This window comes from Tamandua tetradactyla, chromosome X (assembly GCF_023851605.1).
Source record: "Tamandua tetradactyla isolate mTamTet1 chromosome X, mTamTet1.pri, whole genome shotgun sequence".
In the NCBI taxonomy this organism is placed as follows: Eukaryota; Metazoa; Chordata; class Mammalia; order Pilosa; family Myrmecophagidae; genus Tamandua; species Tamandua tetradactyla.
In genome coordinates this window covers 73674787-73689108 of record NC_135353.1, presented here as the reverse complement: position 1 = coordinate 73689108, position 14322 = coordinate 73674787, and the positions used below count along the sequence as shown (strand labels likewise).

Sequence of the window (14322 nt, the reverse complement as noted above, 5' to 3'; positions counted from 1 at the left end):
ATAAGTGCATAAGGAGATACCCTCAGGTGAGCAGGCCATTACAACAGTGATTATCCAACTGTTGTCTGATGAAGAGATCTACCATTTGTGGGACACGTAATAAGTCAGACCCTTTACATAATGGCATATTATTCCTTGGAACAATCTTGCATGGAGATGTGTCTGTTTTGTAGATGAGGAAACAGAGATACAGAGAGGTTCCACAGAAAGAGATGAAATTGAATTCAGACGCAGGGTCTATCTGATTCCACTACATGGCGCTACCTTTCCCTCTCCATTGCTGAACTATTGGTGGTTCACAAAGGTCCTCCAAGTAGTCTATGGTCTACTCCCTAGAACTGTCATTGATATTTATAATGGTTCCTACCTAGCACAATACTATTGGACTTTGAATAAATCTTTATTTACAGATTTATGGCCTGAAAATATTTGTGCTCTTGTTGCTAGCAAAATACCATCAATTTTTCATTAAAAGCACTGCTGTTGGGTGGGCCATGGTGGCTCAGCAGACAGAGTTATTGCCTGCCATGCCGAGACCTGGGTTCGATTCCCAGCATCTGCCCATACAAAAAAAAAGCACTGCTGTTTGGTCCCATAAATTCTAGCAAGAATTATTTTTCAGGGTTTAGGAAGAACAATTGATGTAAGTGGTCCTAAAAGGCCTCTACCTTATGAAATTGATACCAATACTATGAGGCCATTTCAAATGCATCATAGCCTGCACATGTCAAGGTGAGTTATTCCTGAGGCAGAAGGGTGCCACTGAGACAGCACTTTCCAGGGAGTGTAGAGGATTGTAAGATAACCCTCCCTCTCTTGCTGACATGCTCTGTGACTTTGAACAAATCACTTAGCAAATCTGGACCTCAGTGTCATCATCTACTAAAGGACAGTCTTTCAAGATACCTGACTTTCAAGATACCCAGAGAACCTCGTTTGTTGCTCAGATGTGGCCTATCTCTCAGCCAACACAGCAAACAAACTCACTGCCCATCCCCTCTTAACAAAATAAAGTGACTGTGGCTGAGAGAATTCAAATAGAGTCGAGAGGTTATCCTGGAGGTTATTCTTACTCATTATATAGATAACCCCTTTTTTGTTTAGCTGTATTAGAGAAGCTAGAGGAAAGTGCCTGAAACTGTAGAGCTGTGTCCCAGTAGCTGTGTTTCTTTAAGATGATTATATAATGATATAGCTTTTTCAAAGTGACTGTGTGATTGTAAAAACCTTGTTCTGATGCTCCTTTTATCTATGGTATGGACAGATGAGTAAAAAATACAGATTAAAAATAAATAAATAATGGGGAACAAATGTTAAAATGGGTAGAGGGAAATAATAGTGGTCAATGTGAGAGAAGGGAAAGGGGTATGGCATGTATGAATTTTTTCTTTTTTCTTTTTATTTCTTTCTCTGGAATGACTTAAATGTTCTGAGAAATGATCATGGTGATGAACATACCACTATGTGATGATATTGTGAGCCAATGATTTCACACCAAGTATGGAATGTTCATACGTTAAGAATGTTTGTGTTGTATGTTGATTGGCTTTATCAATAAAATTTTTTTAAAAAAAGGCACCTGACTGTAAGTATTAAATGAGACAATAGATGTGAGGATGCTTTGAAAAAATAGACATACTCTCCAAGTGTGTAGTATTCCCTTCATTAGCAACCTTGAAGAGAGTATATACCTCCTCGTGCATAAAATTTACAAACAAAACAGGACTTAAGTAATTCAGGGAGAAATGAAATAAACTTAAGAACTCTTATTTAGAGCCTTCCACCCAGCTACTACTTACCATTATCCACTCTATTACCCTGAAATATTTCAATAGCCAACAAACATCTAACCCCATGTCTTAAAAAATAATGCTTCCATTTGGAAACATTCATTACTGATAAGGCAAAACAGAACTAACTTAAATACATAGTTAATTCCTGAAATTTCCATTATTACTGACAATTTCAACCTCCTTGTCTGTCAAAACATTACTAGAACTTCTAAGAAGTGACAAATTGGCGTTTTTCTTTTTGTTTGCCTCCCTTTAAGCAGCTCATCCGTATTCTGGTCAAAATGCTAAAGAACAATAATACATGACCAAAGAATGAGCAAAAGGGGGCTTTAGGAGGCTGAATCACTCTCCCTCTGGAGTTTTAAAGGGTTTCATTCATTTTCAGCCCTATTTGTTGACTCTTTCTAAGCCACTTTGACTGGCATGCTGGCATCATTGACTGGCAAAATATGTCATATTTGTAACAGGTGAAATAAAGTTCTATTATGCCAAGATATCACACAAGGCTTTCAAGGGCTTCGACCCCCTGGGCTCTCATTCCCAACACTCACTCTTACAAAGGCCCAATATATTGGGTTACTCTTTTCCCCAAGAAGTACTGGTGGCAAGCCCTAACCATGGAAATGCACTTAGAGAAGTTCTCTCAATCTTGCTAGGAGCTGTGCCAACACAGAGGCCTATGGTATCCAGTGTGAAGCTCAGGAAGGAGGCCTGGATGGGACCTCTCAGAGCCACTTCACTGCACTCACCTCTGGCAGAGGCACACCGTTGATGATCAGGTCTGGCTGCTGGGGGCCCTGACTGTCGAAAGAGTGATGATAGATGTGGTTGGCGCTGGTATTGCAAGTATTCTGGTTCTCCGTATTCAGGAAAGTGCTCTCAGATCTACGGCAGCCAAGGGGCAGCGTCTGCTGGTGGTAGTCGAAATAGTTGAGGGACGAGGTCAGGGAGGAGCAACTGACAACGTTCATCTTGTCTGTCTCCTCTACATCCCGGGGTACCAGACGAATGTCATTCTTACTGATTTTTTTCTTCTTGCTTGATTTCTTTTGATGCCCATAGGAGCACTCAGCAATTCTACGTGGGAAAAAAAGGCAGCATGAATTGCTAATGCCCTCTCAAACCATGGTACTGATTTAATAAACATTAAGCACACCAGAGAGTTGCACCCCATCTCTGCTCCAGCTCCTTATTCGGGTGCATTACATCATCGAGTTTCTCCCTGTGATTTTTACATGCAAAAACAAGCTAAGGGCCATGTTTTCACATTAAACATAGTAACCTCCTACTCACCCACCCCCACAAAAAAGGTTTCTATTCCTCAGATTTGGAATTTCTCAGTGTGAGTAGCCAGTTGGCAGGGGTGGAGGGAGCGAGGAAAGTTGAGCCTATGGGAAAGAGAGCATGAGAATGCTCAAATCTGGATCTTTCTTGAAACCCAAAGGAACTCCTGGGTGAAATAAGAAGCAACTCCCAATTTAGCAGAGGAGTAGAGGGAGGGAAATAAAAAGAAATAACCCCTTGCCAGTTCCTCCAGGTACTTGCCATGTGGCACACTTCCTCAAATAGCTTCTTCTCTGATTAACCTAACCAATTTTGGACTGGATAGGAGATCAGACCCAGTCCTTTGGCATCTCAGTTCCTCTCCTTCACACCCTCCTCCTCCCTGGCCTAGCCCTGCTCTCTCCCACTCCCCACCCCACTCCCTCCTCTTCAAGAGAAATCTGATCGCCAAATCCATTTGAATGAGGGGAAATGCCTTTTTACCTCTTTCCCCTTAGGCTCACATTCCCCTCGGCCTTTTTGTTTTGCTCCTCACTAATGGGAGAAACCCAGATGCAATGCAGACACTTGCTGCTTTGTCCTTTTATAAAACAGCCGAGGAGACAAGTGATGGTTAAACAATTACAGCAAAGAAATTTAGAGGTTAGTGCATTCAGCATTCTTCTCCATTTAGGTGTACCTAAAGCAGCTGTGCTGCAACTGGAACATAAAGAGATCAATTTAATTAACACAGACCCAGCAACATGCACCAAAGACACCAAGCATTAAAAGACTTGTCAAAAGAAATATATAAAATATAGCCACATTCTCAAAGTCATTTATTACTTTACTCATAATGATTCAACTTATTGTTTGGAAATTCAATTTCTGGGCAATAATCGGCAAAGCAGTAGGGTTAATAAAGAATACAGGTGGATTTTGACAAGAGAAAGACTGTGCCTACATTCTCCCTCCACACAGCTAATTGTCTGAATACAAAAAGGGGGCCCTATTCACCAGCTATTGCAAATCATCTCACAAGTCTTGTAAGTGAATACATTTGGGGAAGAAGCTCTACAGAGACTGAGAACGAGAAACCTCTGCCTAATCACAGGGAAAGATAAGCCCCTGAACTTTAGGTTTCGAAGAAGTCTGAGCAGATGTGAAGGTTGCCTATAGACAGAGGCAAATTCTTACTCGTCTCAAGGATCTTCTTACAGCTGAGCAGTTGAGTCCCTCCTCACTCTTTCCCTCTGTGCCCAGGCTTTCACTTGCAGTGATGGCAAGCTGATGCAACCGGGGCTTGGGAGCAGATAAAATCCCTAAGACTCCAGGACTGGGGTTGATTTCTTTTCCAATCTGTTTATAGGATCATTGGGAAGTTCTAATCACTGTGTTTACCCATGTTGGGTAAGTTTGGCAATGCTTTATCCAATTATCCAGCTCAGGCATTCGTTGTGCAGCCCCTTTATATTGACCAATTTAACTAAACTGTACTTCATTAATTCCAAACCATCACAGGGAACAGAATGCCTTACAACATACGCATTCGGATGAAGTTGGAGGGCACCGAAATTTACTTTTTTTTTTAAATTCAAATGCTTTCCTCCCTGTTTAATGATCTCCCTGGCAAGCTCTCCGAAAGAGCTCTCACTTACAGTCATACATCACCAAGAGGTGGCAAAGCCTTCAATATCTTTATTTCTAGCTGATTTCTTTTTCATCAAGAAAAGGGTCTTATGCATTTACTTTATGCTCAGGAAATGGCTTTAAAAAGAGTCCCCTCCATCATGATCTCTCTCTATATAAAATTTTACAGACTCCACATTTTTCTCCTATAAAAATTGCCACTGGCTGTCACAGGTTTCAAATGTAAGAGTGATATTAATTTCCATTTCTCTCATCTGAAATGACTCAGTGCTGAAGGAAAGAAAAGTCAGGGCCATTTCACTAGTAACAGGATTAAAGCATTTATGAGGCATTGCAGCTGCTCTTTCATGGCACCTGATTGATATTCATGTGTGGTTAGCATTTGTCTACTAACTTGTGTAACACAGAGAATAGTAAAAGGGAAACAATAATTGCATGGCTGTTACATATTCAGGGGGCTCTGATTCATAGAGTGTGCATTTCAGATGGTGTCAAATACAAATCAGACTTACAGGAACATATTTTGATCGATTAACATGTAAGCACAGATGGCAAAAAAGACACTGATGTGTAGGTGTGCTGAAGACATACACACACCTTTGCTGGAAAAGCAGCACCATTCACTTTCAGCAACTAAAGAAATAACTTTTTTTTTCAACCGTTTCTATGAGACACTGCTGGAAAAAAATTACATGTACATCCTAAATCAGATTCTATAAATACTTAGACTTATTTGCTCTATTCAATTGTAAGGAAGGGCTTCAGCGAACCCCTCTACTGTGCTAATCAGGAATTTTTCTTTTAGCTATGTAGTGGAGTTTCTCTCTCTCTCTCTCTCTCTCTCTCTCTCTCTCACACACACACACACACACACACACACAGAGCGAGAAAGAATCTGCACACATTTCAAGAGAAACTTGACACAATAGCCCATAGTGACATCCACTGGTAGGGACCAGATCATAATGCCACAGCAAAGTTCCTTATTAGAGGAAAGCACCAGCAACCCTAGAAGATTGTTGTTTTACTGAAACATCTGGATGCAAAATCCTTTCCTTTACTGGGCTACTCAGTCTCCACACAGCCAACCAGATATTTGAAAACAAACAGATGACTAGTAGAATTTCACTTTATATGGCCAGATATTGGGAGATAAGATATAAAACAAATCAAGAATAGACTCAAAAACACTAATCATCTGCCTTCCCACACAATCTTCATCTCTCTTCTTTTCCTTATTCTCCTTTTCCCATCTTGGTCTCCCACTCCCAGGCTCTCTCCAAAGTTTATCTACTCAAAAGGACAAGGTGGCTGCCAGCACTCTCTATCCTTTCAGTGCCTGTTCTCAAAACACTGTGTCCCCAAAATCAAGTTGTGGTGCTTGCTGATTTTGCTGAAAATCTTACCTTCTCTCTCTCTCTCTCTCTCTCTCTCTCTCTCTCTCTCTCTCTCTCTCTCTCTCTCTCATTTTTTTCTGCTGTAACCTCATGGTTACAGCAAATTTTAAAATGATAATTGCTTCTCTGCTCAACATCATTATATGACAGAACCCATTGAAACAGTAAAAGATTATCTTTCAGCAAATTGTCAGATCAAAAGAACGGATCCATTTGAAGGGCTGTAAACTTTCCCCCTGTTAAGTGTGTTGCATGCATTTAAGTAAGAAACAAAGAGCTGGAATTTTCAAAGAGACACAGATGCACCCATCATATTCATCCAAGACAAACAAGGAAAGAAAGAAAAGTTGGCTATACCTGCAGTTGTAGGTCCGAATCTCTTTGTTGTCTCGCTTGCACTTGATCGCCACGAAGATCATAGTGAAAAAGAGAATGCCGGCAATGGAGCCCAGGGCAATGATGAAAATTAATGACAAGTTCACGGAGCCCGTTGACTCTTGAGTGTCCAGGGTGGGAGACAGATAGATTACGATCAGAGCAGAGGCGGAGAGAGAGGTCTTGCCGTGGTCGTGGGCCACCACAATAAGCTCATAGGAAGCCTTGGAGCGCTCGCTGAAAGTGCGAGTGGTTCTGACCTCACCGTTCACCTGGTCTATTTCAAAGAAGCCGCGGTCGCCCTCAGTCATGTCGTAAGTGACTCGGCCATTCTCTCCCTCATCGTAGTCGTCTGCCTTGACAACGGTCACCAGATAGCCTATGCCGGAGTTGCGGGGGATATAGACCTCCGCGGTGCCATTGATTAGGGGCGGGGCTGTGATGATCGGGGTATTGTCATTGACGTCAAGGATGATGACCCGCACGGTGGCATTGCTCTGCAGCGAGGGCAGGCCGCCGTCCTTGGCCAGCACCTTGAATTCGAATACCTTGGTCTGCTCGTGGTTGAAGGAGCGTAGAGCATAAATATCGCCTGAGTTGGGGTTGATGGAGACATAGGTGAAGACCGGCATATCCCTCACCTGCGACGGCACAATCTGATAGGAGACACTGCCATTGAGACCCAGGTCGGGGTCGCGGGCCGACACAGAGAGCAGATAGGCGCCAGGCGTATTATTCTCTTGCAAAATTACCTGGTAGTAGGGCTTGGAAAAGTGCGGGTGGTTGTCGTTCTCGTCGGTGATGCGTACGATAAAGGACTTGACACTCTGCAGCATGGGCACACCGCCGTCGTGCGCCAGGATCGTGAGATTATACTGGTCGTGCTGCTCGCGGTCCAGCTGTCCGTCGACCAGGATAGTGGAGAAGCTATCATACTCCTGCAGCCGAAAGGGCACGTTACCCAGCAAATGGCACTGCACACGCCCATTGAGGCCAGAGTCGCGATCAGACACCCGCACCAGTGCGATCACGTAGCCCGGAGGGGCGCTCTCGCTCACCTCCACCAGCTCGCTGTTCACTGACAGCAGGTTGATGACAGGCGGGTTGTCGTTAGTGTCCAGTATGCTGACGGTGACCTTGCAGTGCGCCGGGATGGAGTTCGGCCCCAGGTCTTTGGCCTGTACGTCCAGCTCATACACGTGGCCTTCTTCGTAGTCTAGGGTGCCGGCGACAGTTACCAGGCCGCTGTGTGGGTCAATCTGGAAGAGTTCGCGCATGCGGTCGTTAGCATAGCCATAGAAGGAGTAAACCACTTGGCCATTGGTGCCCTCGTCTGGGTCGCTGGCGTTGAGGCGGATGACCGGCGTGTTGGGAGGCGAGTTCTCTGGCACGCTCACCGCATAGGTTGACTCGCCAAATACCGGATTGTTGTCATTGGAGTCGGTCACCTTGATACTGAGGCCCACGGTGCCCAGATGCGGAGGGTCGCCGCCGTCGAGCGCAATGATACGAAAACTGTAGTGCGACTGTGTCTCGCGGTCAAGGCTCTTCTTCACCACGAGTTCAGCAAAGCGCGAGCCATCGCCGCGCGTCTTGATCTCCAGGCCAAAGAGCTCGTTGGGCGTGAGCTCATAGGTCTGAACGCCAAAGCTACCAGAGTCCGGGTCGTAGGCGCTGTCTAGCGGGATACGCGTGCCTGGGCTGGCCGCCTCCGAGATCTCCAGCTCGATCTGTGCTGCCGGGAAACTGGGAGCATTGTCATTCAAGTCCTTGATCTCCACCTTAATCACGCAAATCTCCATGGAGCTGGACATGACCTCGAGCGAGATGATGCACTTGGGGCTCTGGCGGCACAGCAGGTCGCGATCGATCTTCTGCTTGGTGACTAGCAGGCCCGAGCTGGGATTGATGTCCACCAGATGCGGAGCTGAGTTGGACACCACGCGGAAGGCAGATGCCTGCCAGGGATCAAGCGCGAAGCCGGCCTCGCGCGCGTCCTTGGCCACGTTAGCGATTACGGTCCCGGCGCGCTGCTCCTCCTCTACTGAGTACTTGAGATTAATGAGGGCGGCCGCCTGCGTCCACAGTACGGCCAGCAGCAGCAACACCGGCAGCAGGAGCGACTCGATGGCTGCGCGGGGCTCTGCCTGGCATCGCCTCTCCACACCCCTCCGAGGCCGACGCCGCCGGCGCTCCAGCTTCCCGCCGACTCTGGCCGCCCGTTGCGCGCGCCTGGGGGCCCGGGAGGCCACCGGAGGAGTCCCGCCCAGGGCGGCCCGGCGGCGCCGGAGCAACACCCGTTCTGGCTCCAATGTTGAGGTTGTGACAGGCTCGGTGGATGCTCGCCGGGGGCCCGGGGGCTTCGGAGGGCCAAGGGAGGACCACGCGGCCCCGAGCCCCCTCCCTCCAGCCCGGCTATTCAGTTTTCCGCCTTCAAAGTTAGCCTGGCGCGACTGGCCGCAACAGCGCAGGGCTGCGGATCCCGCGGCTTCTGCGCGGCCCTGGCGACGCGCAGCTGAGTCCCGACCGCACTTAGGGCGAAGGCGGGGAAGCCGGTGGGGGTGCAGCCTCTCAGGCACTGCCGGGCCAACCGCGGTGCACCCGCACTGGGGCTGGCGAGCGCGTTGTCTGTGCACCTGGCATGCGCAAGGACCTACCCCCAGCACTCCGAGCTCTCTGCGGAGAAAGGACTTGCCTGGAATGCGCCCTCCGGGGTCCGGGGGGGCCACGCTGGCCTCTTTGAGGCCTGTTGTGGGAGGGGGGGACGAGGGGTCGCAGGTGGGAGCCTGGGTTGCTGGCAAGTGCCACAGGCGCCCGAGGATCCAACTGAGCGGGATGGCGGTCCCTGGGCCGGCAGAGGAAGGGGGAGGGGAGAGAGGCCGCCAAGGCGATAGCGCGCTCCCTTGAGCAGCGGTTGGCTTCGAAAGGCTTTGGGGATGCCTCTGTTCAGAATCCAAGGTGGACGCTGAGTCCCCCTGACTGGGCAATCGAGGGACAGCGGGCTTTTGCGTCTCGGAAATCAAAGTTGCCAAGGCAGCCAGAGCCTCTGCCTCAAGTTTGTGAAAACGGGGCAATGTCAATTAGCCTAAGGAAAGCAAAGTCCCTGTCTTTCCAAAGGCCCGGGGGGGGGGGGGGGAATAGAGAGAAGAGCGGGAAGCGACAACTGTACCCGGCAGGAGAGGCGGAGTCGCCGCCGTAGGAACGGGAGACTTCTCCTCCCTGGTCTGGGATGGGGTTCCGTTCCGAGGGTCGCCGCCGCCGCTGCAACCGCCGTGGGAGGAAGCCCTCCTAGCTCAGTCGCATGTCGCTTGGGTCCACCCCAGCATTGCCGCGGTCGACGATTTTGTCCCCACCAAAGTTTACTTGCGGGAGCGTCCTGATTCCATTCTCGCGAAGAGGCGCCGGCCGCGCTGCGCTGGGATCCCTCCCTCCCTCCCCGGCAGGTCTGTCTTGCTCTCTCAGTCTTGGGCTCTGTGTGAATGTGTGAGAAAGAGGAAGAATGAGTGTGTGATGTATGGAGTGTGAGCAAGCAGAAGGCGATGGGTTTGGGATGGGAGGTTTCGGATCTCGGATTAATCCGCTCAGCCGGAATGCTGCGGAGCGCAACGCGCCAGAGGCCCGCGCCAGGCTAGGGACGCCGGTGCTAGTGCTCCCGGAGCAAGCCCGGCATGATGCGCGGGAGGTGTGCCGCCTCCTGTACCCGCTCGTCAGTCTCTCCCCTGCGCCCGCAGCCGCCGCCGCCGCCCCAACGCTACTGCTACTCCTGCTGCTGCTGCTCCTCCTGATGCCGCAAACTACTGGCTGTGGAGTCTGGATAGAGCCAGAGAGAGCCGAGCTGCGGAGGCCAGCTACGCCAGGAACTGGCCAATCAGCGCACCGCCCAGCGGGCTTCAGACTTGGGGCGGGGCCAAGTTGCGGGGGGGCGGGGCGGAGCCAGGCAGAAACTTACACTCCTGCAGAGCAGAGTGGTACCCTAGCCCGCAGAGCCGGCTGGAGTGAGGGTGGCCAGCCCCGCGGGAGGACCAGGCGGAAGTAAGAGAGCAGGGTGCGGCGAGAAAGAGAGGTTTGCTGGCGCTACGACTGAACCTCCCGGGGAAGGGGCACCTATAGGTTTGCAAAGATGGCAGGAAAGATGAAGAGGATTTTATTCTCTCAGCGTGTTTATCTCACTCACATATCTTCAAATCCTGAATACAGTATTTATTCTTTTATTCTCTCCTTCTTCTCGCTCTCTTCCTCTCTTTGTCACTCTGGCTCTGGGTTCGTCTCCCTATTTCTCTGTCATCCTCCCTTCTTCCCGGGCAGTGGAAGGAAGAAAGAGAAGGAGAAGGCGCCTCTGAGGTGGTTATTCGTCTGGCTCATGGCAAGTGCGTCTTCACTCCCACTGAGAGCCGCGGCCACCATCCTCACAGACCATCACTGCCCTCCCCCACCCCGGGCAGATGCTGCACTTTTTCCCCAAGCAGGGCCCTTTGCGTGGTTCAGCTCGCTCTTGGCTGTTGCTTATGAATCAAATGGAATCGCTGGCGAAGGAGCTGAGCCGCGAAGAAGGATGAACCCATTTCGTTGTTCCTCACCTGAACCTGGGGGAATTTAGCTCCCTATAAATAAACCTTACGTTTGAGAAGAGCGGGTGGAGCCGACGCCGCCGCCCTTCGCCGCGCCACGCTGCGCCAGGAGAGCCCCAAGCCGGGTGGGAGCTGCTGGGCGAGTGTGCAGTCCGCTTAGGTCTCCTACTGCCGGAAGCCGAAGCCAGTTTACCTGGCTTCCCAGCTTTCCCTCTAGGCCTTTGTCCCAGGGGGGCTGCCAGCTCCGCTCAGGCGGCAGTGGCGGCGGCGATGTATGCCAGTGCTGGGAAGCGGGAGGCTTGTGTGGTCAGGGCTCACATCAAGCTCGGCCCATCTTCCTTACTGAAAGTGCCCTGGGACCAGAGGGGCAGTCCTCCCGCCCCAGTCTGAAGCTCTTAATTAAAGTCACCAGGGATGAGTCAAAAGCACCCCGCTGACCAAGTTTTTTTTGTTTTCATCCTAGATTGGGGATGAGGCGCGGGAAGTGGCTTCTGAATTCACCTCCATTCTGCGTGACTCGCCTTGGATATTTGGGAGCCTTGGGTCAGCAAACTCATAATTAGCCAAGCCACATTGTCCCTAGCCGGTGGACTTAAACGGTGCTCAATTTTGCCCATGAAAAAAAGGAGAAAGAAAAGGCATTTGGACACATAATGCTTTTTCTCAAAACTGCCATCTTTTTGTAGAGAGCAACCCAGCTGCTGTTCCCAAGAAGAGCTACTTTAGCAGCTTTTACCTTGGTGCGGGATGGGGGGTTTGGGGTAGGGGTGGGGTGGGCGGGGAAGGGACAGCTTCCTTCTACAAAAAGGAAGTATTTCGGGAATGAGGTTGCAGTCCCCCTGAACGCGCAGCTGAAACCAAAGGGAGAGCTCTGAGAACTTGATCCGTTTTCCGCGTGGGGGATGTTTTCATTCTTTCACATTAGAATGCCATTCAGCCCAAAAACATCAGGGGGAAAGTCGAGGTATCTGCAATGAGTAACATTTAAATTGAAGGCATTTACAGCTACGGTGGATGGTATAGTTGGGGTTCAAAGGAGCCCTGTGACCCGCAGTGTTTCCTGCAGACACTGTTGGACAAATGGGCAAGTAGCGGTGGAGAGTGACAACATGGCAGGCAGCGCGGGCTCACCTCGCGGGCTCCGCGAAGGGAAAGGCTCCATTTGATTTATCACAGTTATTTACCTTTGATGTCAGCGAGCTGGAATGAAGTGCATCTTGGTCTAATTAAAAAGGCCTAAAAAGGCATTTCAAATGGGTTTGCTATCTGATCACGAGATATGAGTATGACGTTTGGCAGCTTTCTAAAATATTGCTTGGACTATTTAAACAGAACAATTAGCAGCACGTTAAAATGTTTGTATGCTATGCTTAGAAGCTTTTAGCTGTAAACTTTAAGGCAATCTGTTCCCCTTTAAGTTAAAAAAAAGGATGATGCTGCTTCCTTGCGGTGAAGGCTGTCAGGAACCCGCTGATCAATAAAAGTAAACTGGCGCCTCCACGGCTTGATTGAGTGGGGGCAGAGAGTCTGAGAAGTATTCTCGGCCATTAACAATCCCCCAGGTAAAAAGAAATGGAAGAATTACTCAGGTAAAATGATTGACATTGCCGTGGCATCTAAAAAGATGCACACAACAAGATAAGATAGCTACAGACCTCTTACCTTGGGGAGTGCTAATAGAATGTCTATATTCTGCCGTCTTTTAAAAATAAATAGGAGAATTCAATTCATGGACAATGTCATTACCTTTGTAATTGCAATCACGTTGTAAAGACATGTTCTGCATTTGCAAAGACAAATGCATTTCACTAAGGAGATGGCCCCTGGTTCCCTGTTTCCTGCTCACTGCTCACATTTCAGATGGCCCTCTTTTACAAGCAGAGCATCCAAATACTCCCAGCTACCAAAACGTTGCTATGAAATCCCAGTGCTGAAGGAGGCAGGGGCATATGCCTCTTCTTTCCTTCTTTCCCATTACTCCCCCACCCCAAGCACAAAGTGACAGTTGTGTGTGTGTGTGTGTGTGTGTGTGTGTGTGTGTGTGTGTCTTCCATCCCCCAGTCCATATCTACAGGTAATCCTAACATTGCTCTCAGAATTTTTTTCCTAATAAACACACTCTATCATTATACTCCAACAATGCTACTGACTAAACAAGTGGCGAAAGCACCTTCATTATTAAGAATTTATTAACTAATTGAATAAAACTATTCTGCATATAGATAATAAAAACAAAAAGAAAGTTCTCTCAGTCTTAGTTTCCATTTACTTTCATCTGGAAGGGCATTCCACCTCCTCAGCCTCTTTAGAGACACAAGAGGGACATCTAGTGACAGTCCTTGGTATTTTTTTTTTAATGCAGTCGCTGCGGAGAAACACTAGACCCTGGGTATCACTGAGACCAGAATCAAAATTAGTAAAGAAAAAAAAAGTCTTTAAAATTTCACCCGTGCAACTTAAATGGCACTTAATGGCAATAGAAAAAGGAGGAGAAGGATAAAATATTCTTACATTCAAATCGAGACAGTATGTGAGGGTGATTCTTGATGCCACAAGATTGATAAACTTAGGGTAAAAGGTTTTCTTTAGAAAGGTTAATGTTGATAGTAGGGACTAAAATACCAGGATAGCACTAACATATTTAAGGGAGATTTCTTAGATGTGTTTTGAAAACTGCTTCAAGGTCTGGAAAGTACAGCCATCAAATAAATTCTCTCTCTCTCTCTCTCTCTCTCTCTCTCTCTCTCTCTCTCTCTCTCTGTCTGTCTCTCTCTCTCTCTCTCAACCTCTCCCTCTCCCTCTCCCTCTCCCTCTCCCTCTCGCTCTCCCTTCCCTCTCTCCTTCCCTAATTCCGTCCATCCCTTTCTTCTCTCTTCCCTTGCTGCAAGACAAGTAGATAATCTTCTAACTTGGCTTTTGTTGCATCTTATGGGAATCCCTTTCTACCCAACTGATTTGACCAACTATGTGGGAAGATCCTCTTAGTAAGAAAAGCATGACTTAAAAAATAGCCAAAGTTATCAAACTCTTCCTGCCTGCACATATGATCTCCTTACTTGGTTTACAATTCTGAGTAGCTGATAAAAAGAGAAAATTAAAAATTGAAAATGGAGGAAATGGTATAAAACTGGAAGGTGTCATTATTAAAGTCATCATCTTATTTAATCTTTACACTATCCTTGGGAGGGAAAAACACATTTCAGATGTGGAAGTGGCATTGCAGAATAGTTTAATGATTTGCCAGGATGACCACATTTCACAAAACTCAACCTCTTC

At 48.1% G+C, this 14322-nt stretch overlaps 1 protein-coding gene across 1 annotated transcript in view; it reads right to left on the bottom strand.

The window, feature by feature from the left end:
* Nucleotides 1–9864, bottom strand: part of PCDH19 (protocadherin 19) — a 163971-nt gene extending 154107 nt beyond the window's left edge. The window contains exons 1-4 of the mRNA XM_077146981.1: nucleotides 9842–9864; nucleotides 9648–9739; nucleotides 6461–9524; nucleotides 2543–2870 (exon numbers count right to left, since the gene is read on the bottom strand). Of these exons, the coding sequence (XP_077003096.1) occupies nucleotides 2543–2870; nucleotides 6461–9524; nucleotides 9648–9739; nucleotides 9842–9864 (3507 nt within the window). The remainder of the gene's footprint in view (nucleotides 1–2542; nucleotides 2871–6460; nucleotides 9525–9647; nucleotides 9740–9841) is intronic.
* Nucleotides 9865–14322: the final 4458 nt, after the last annotated feature.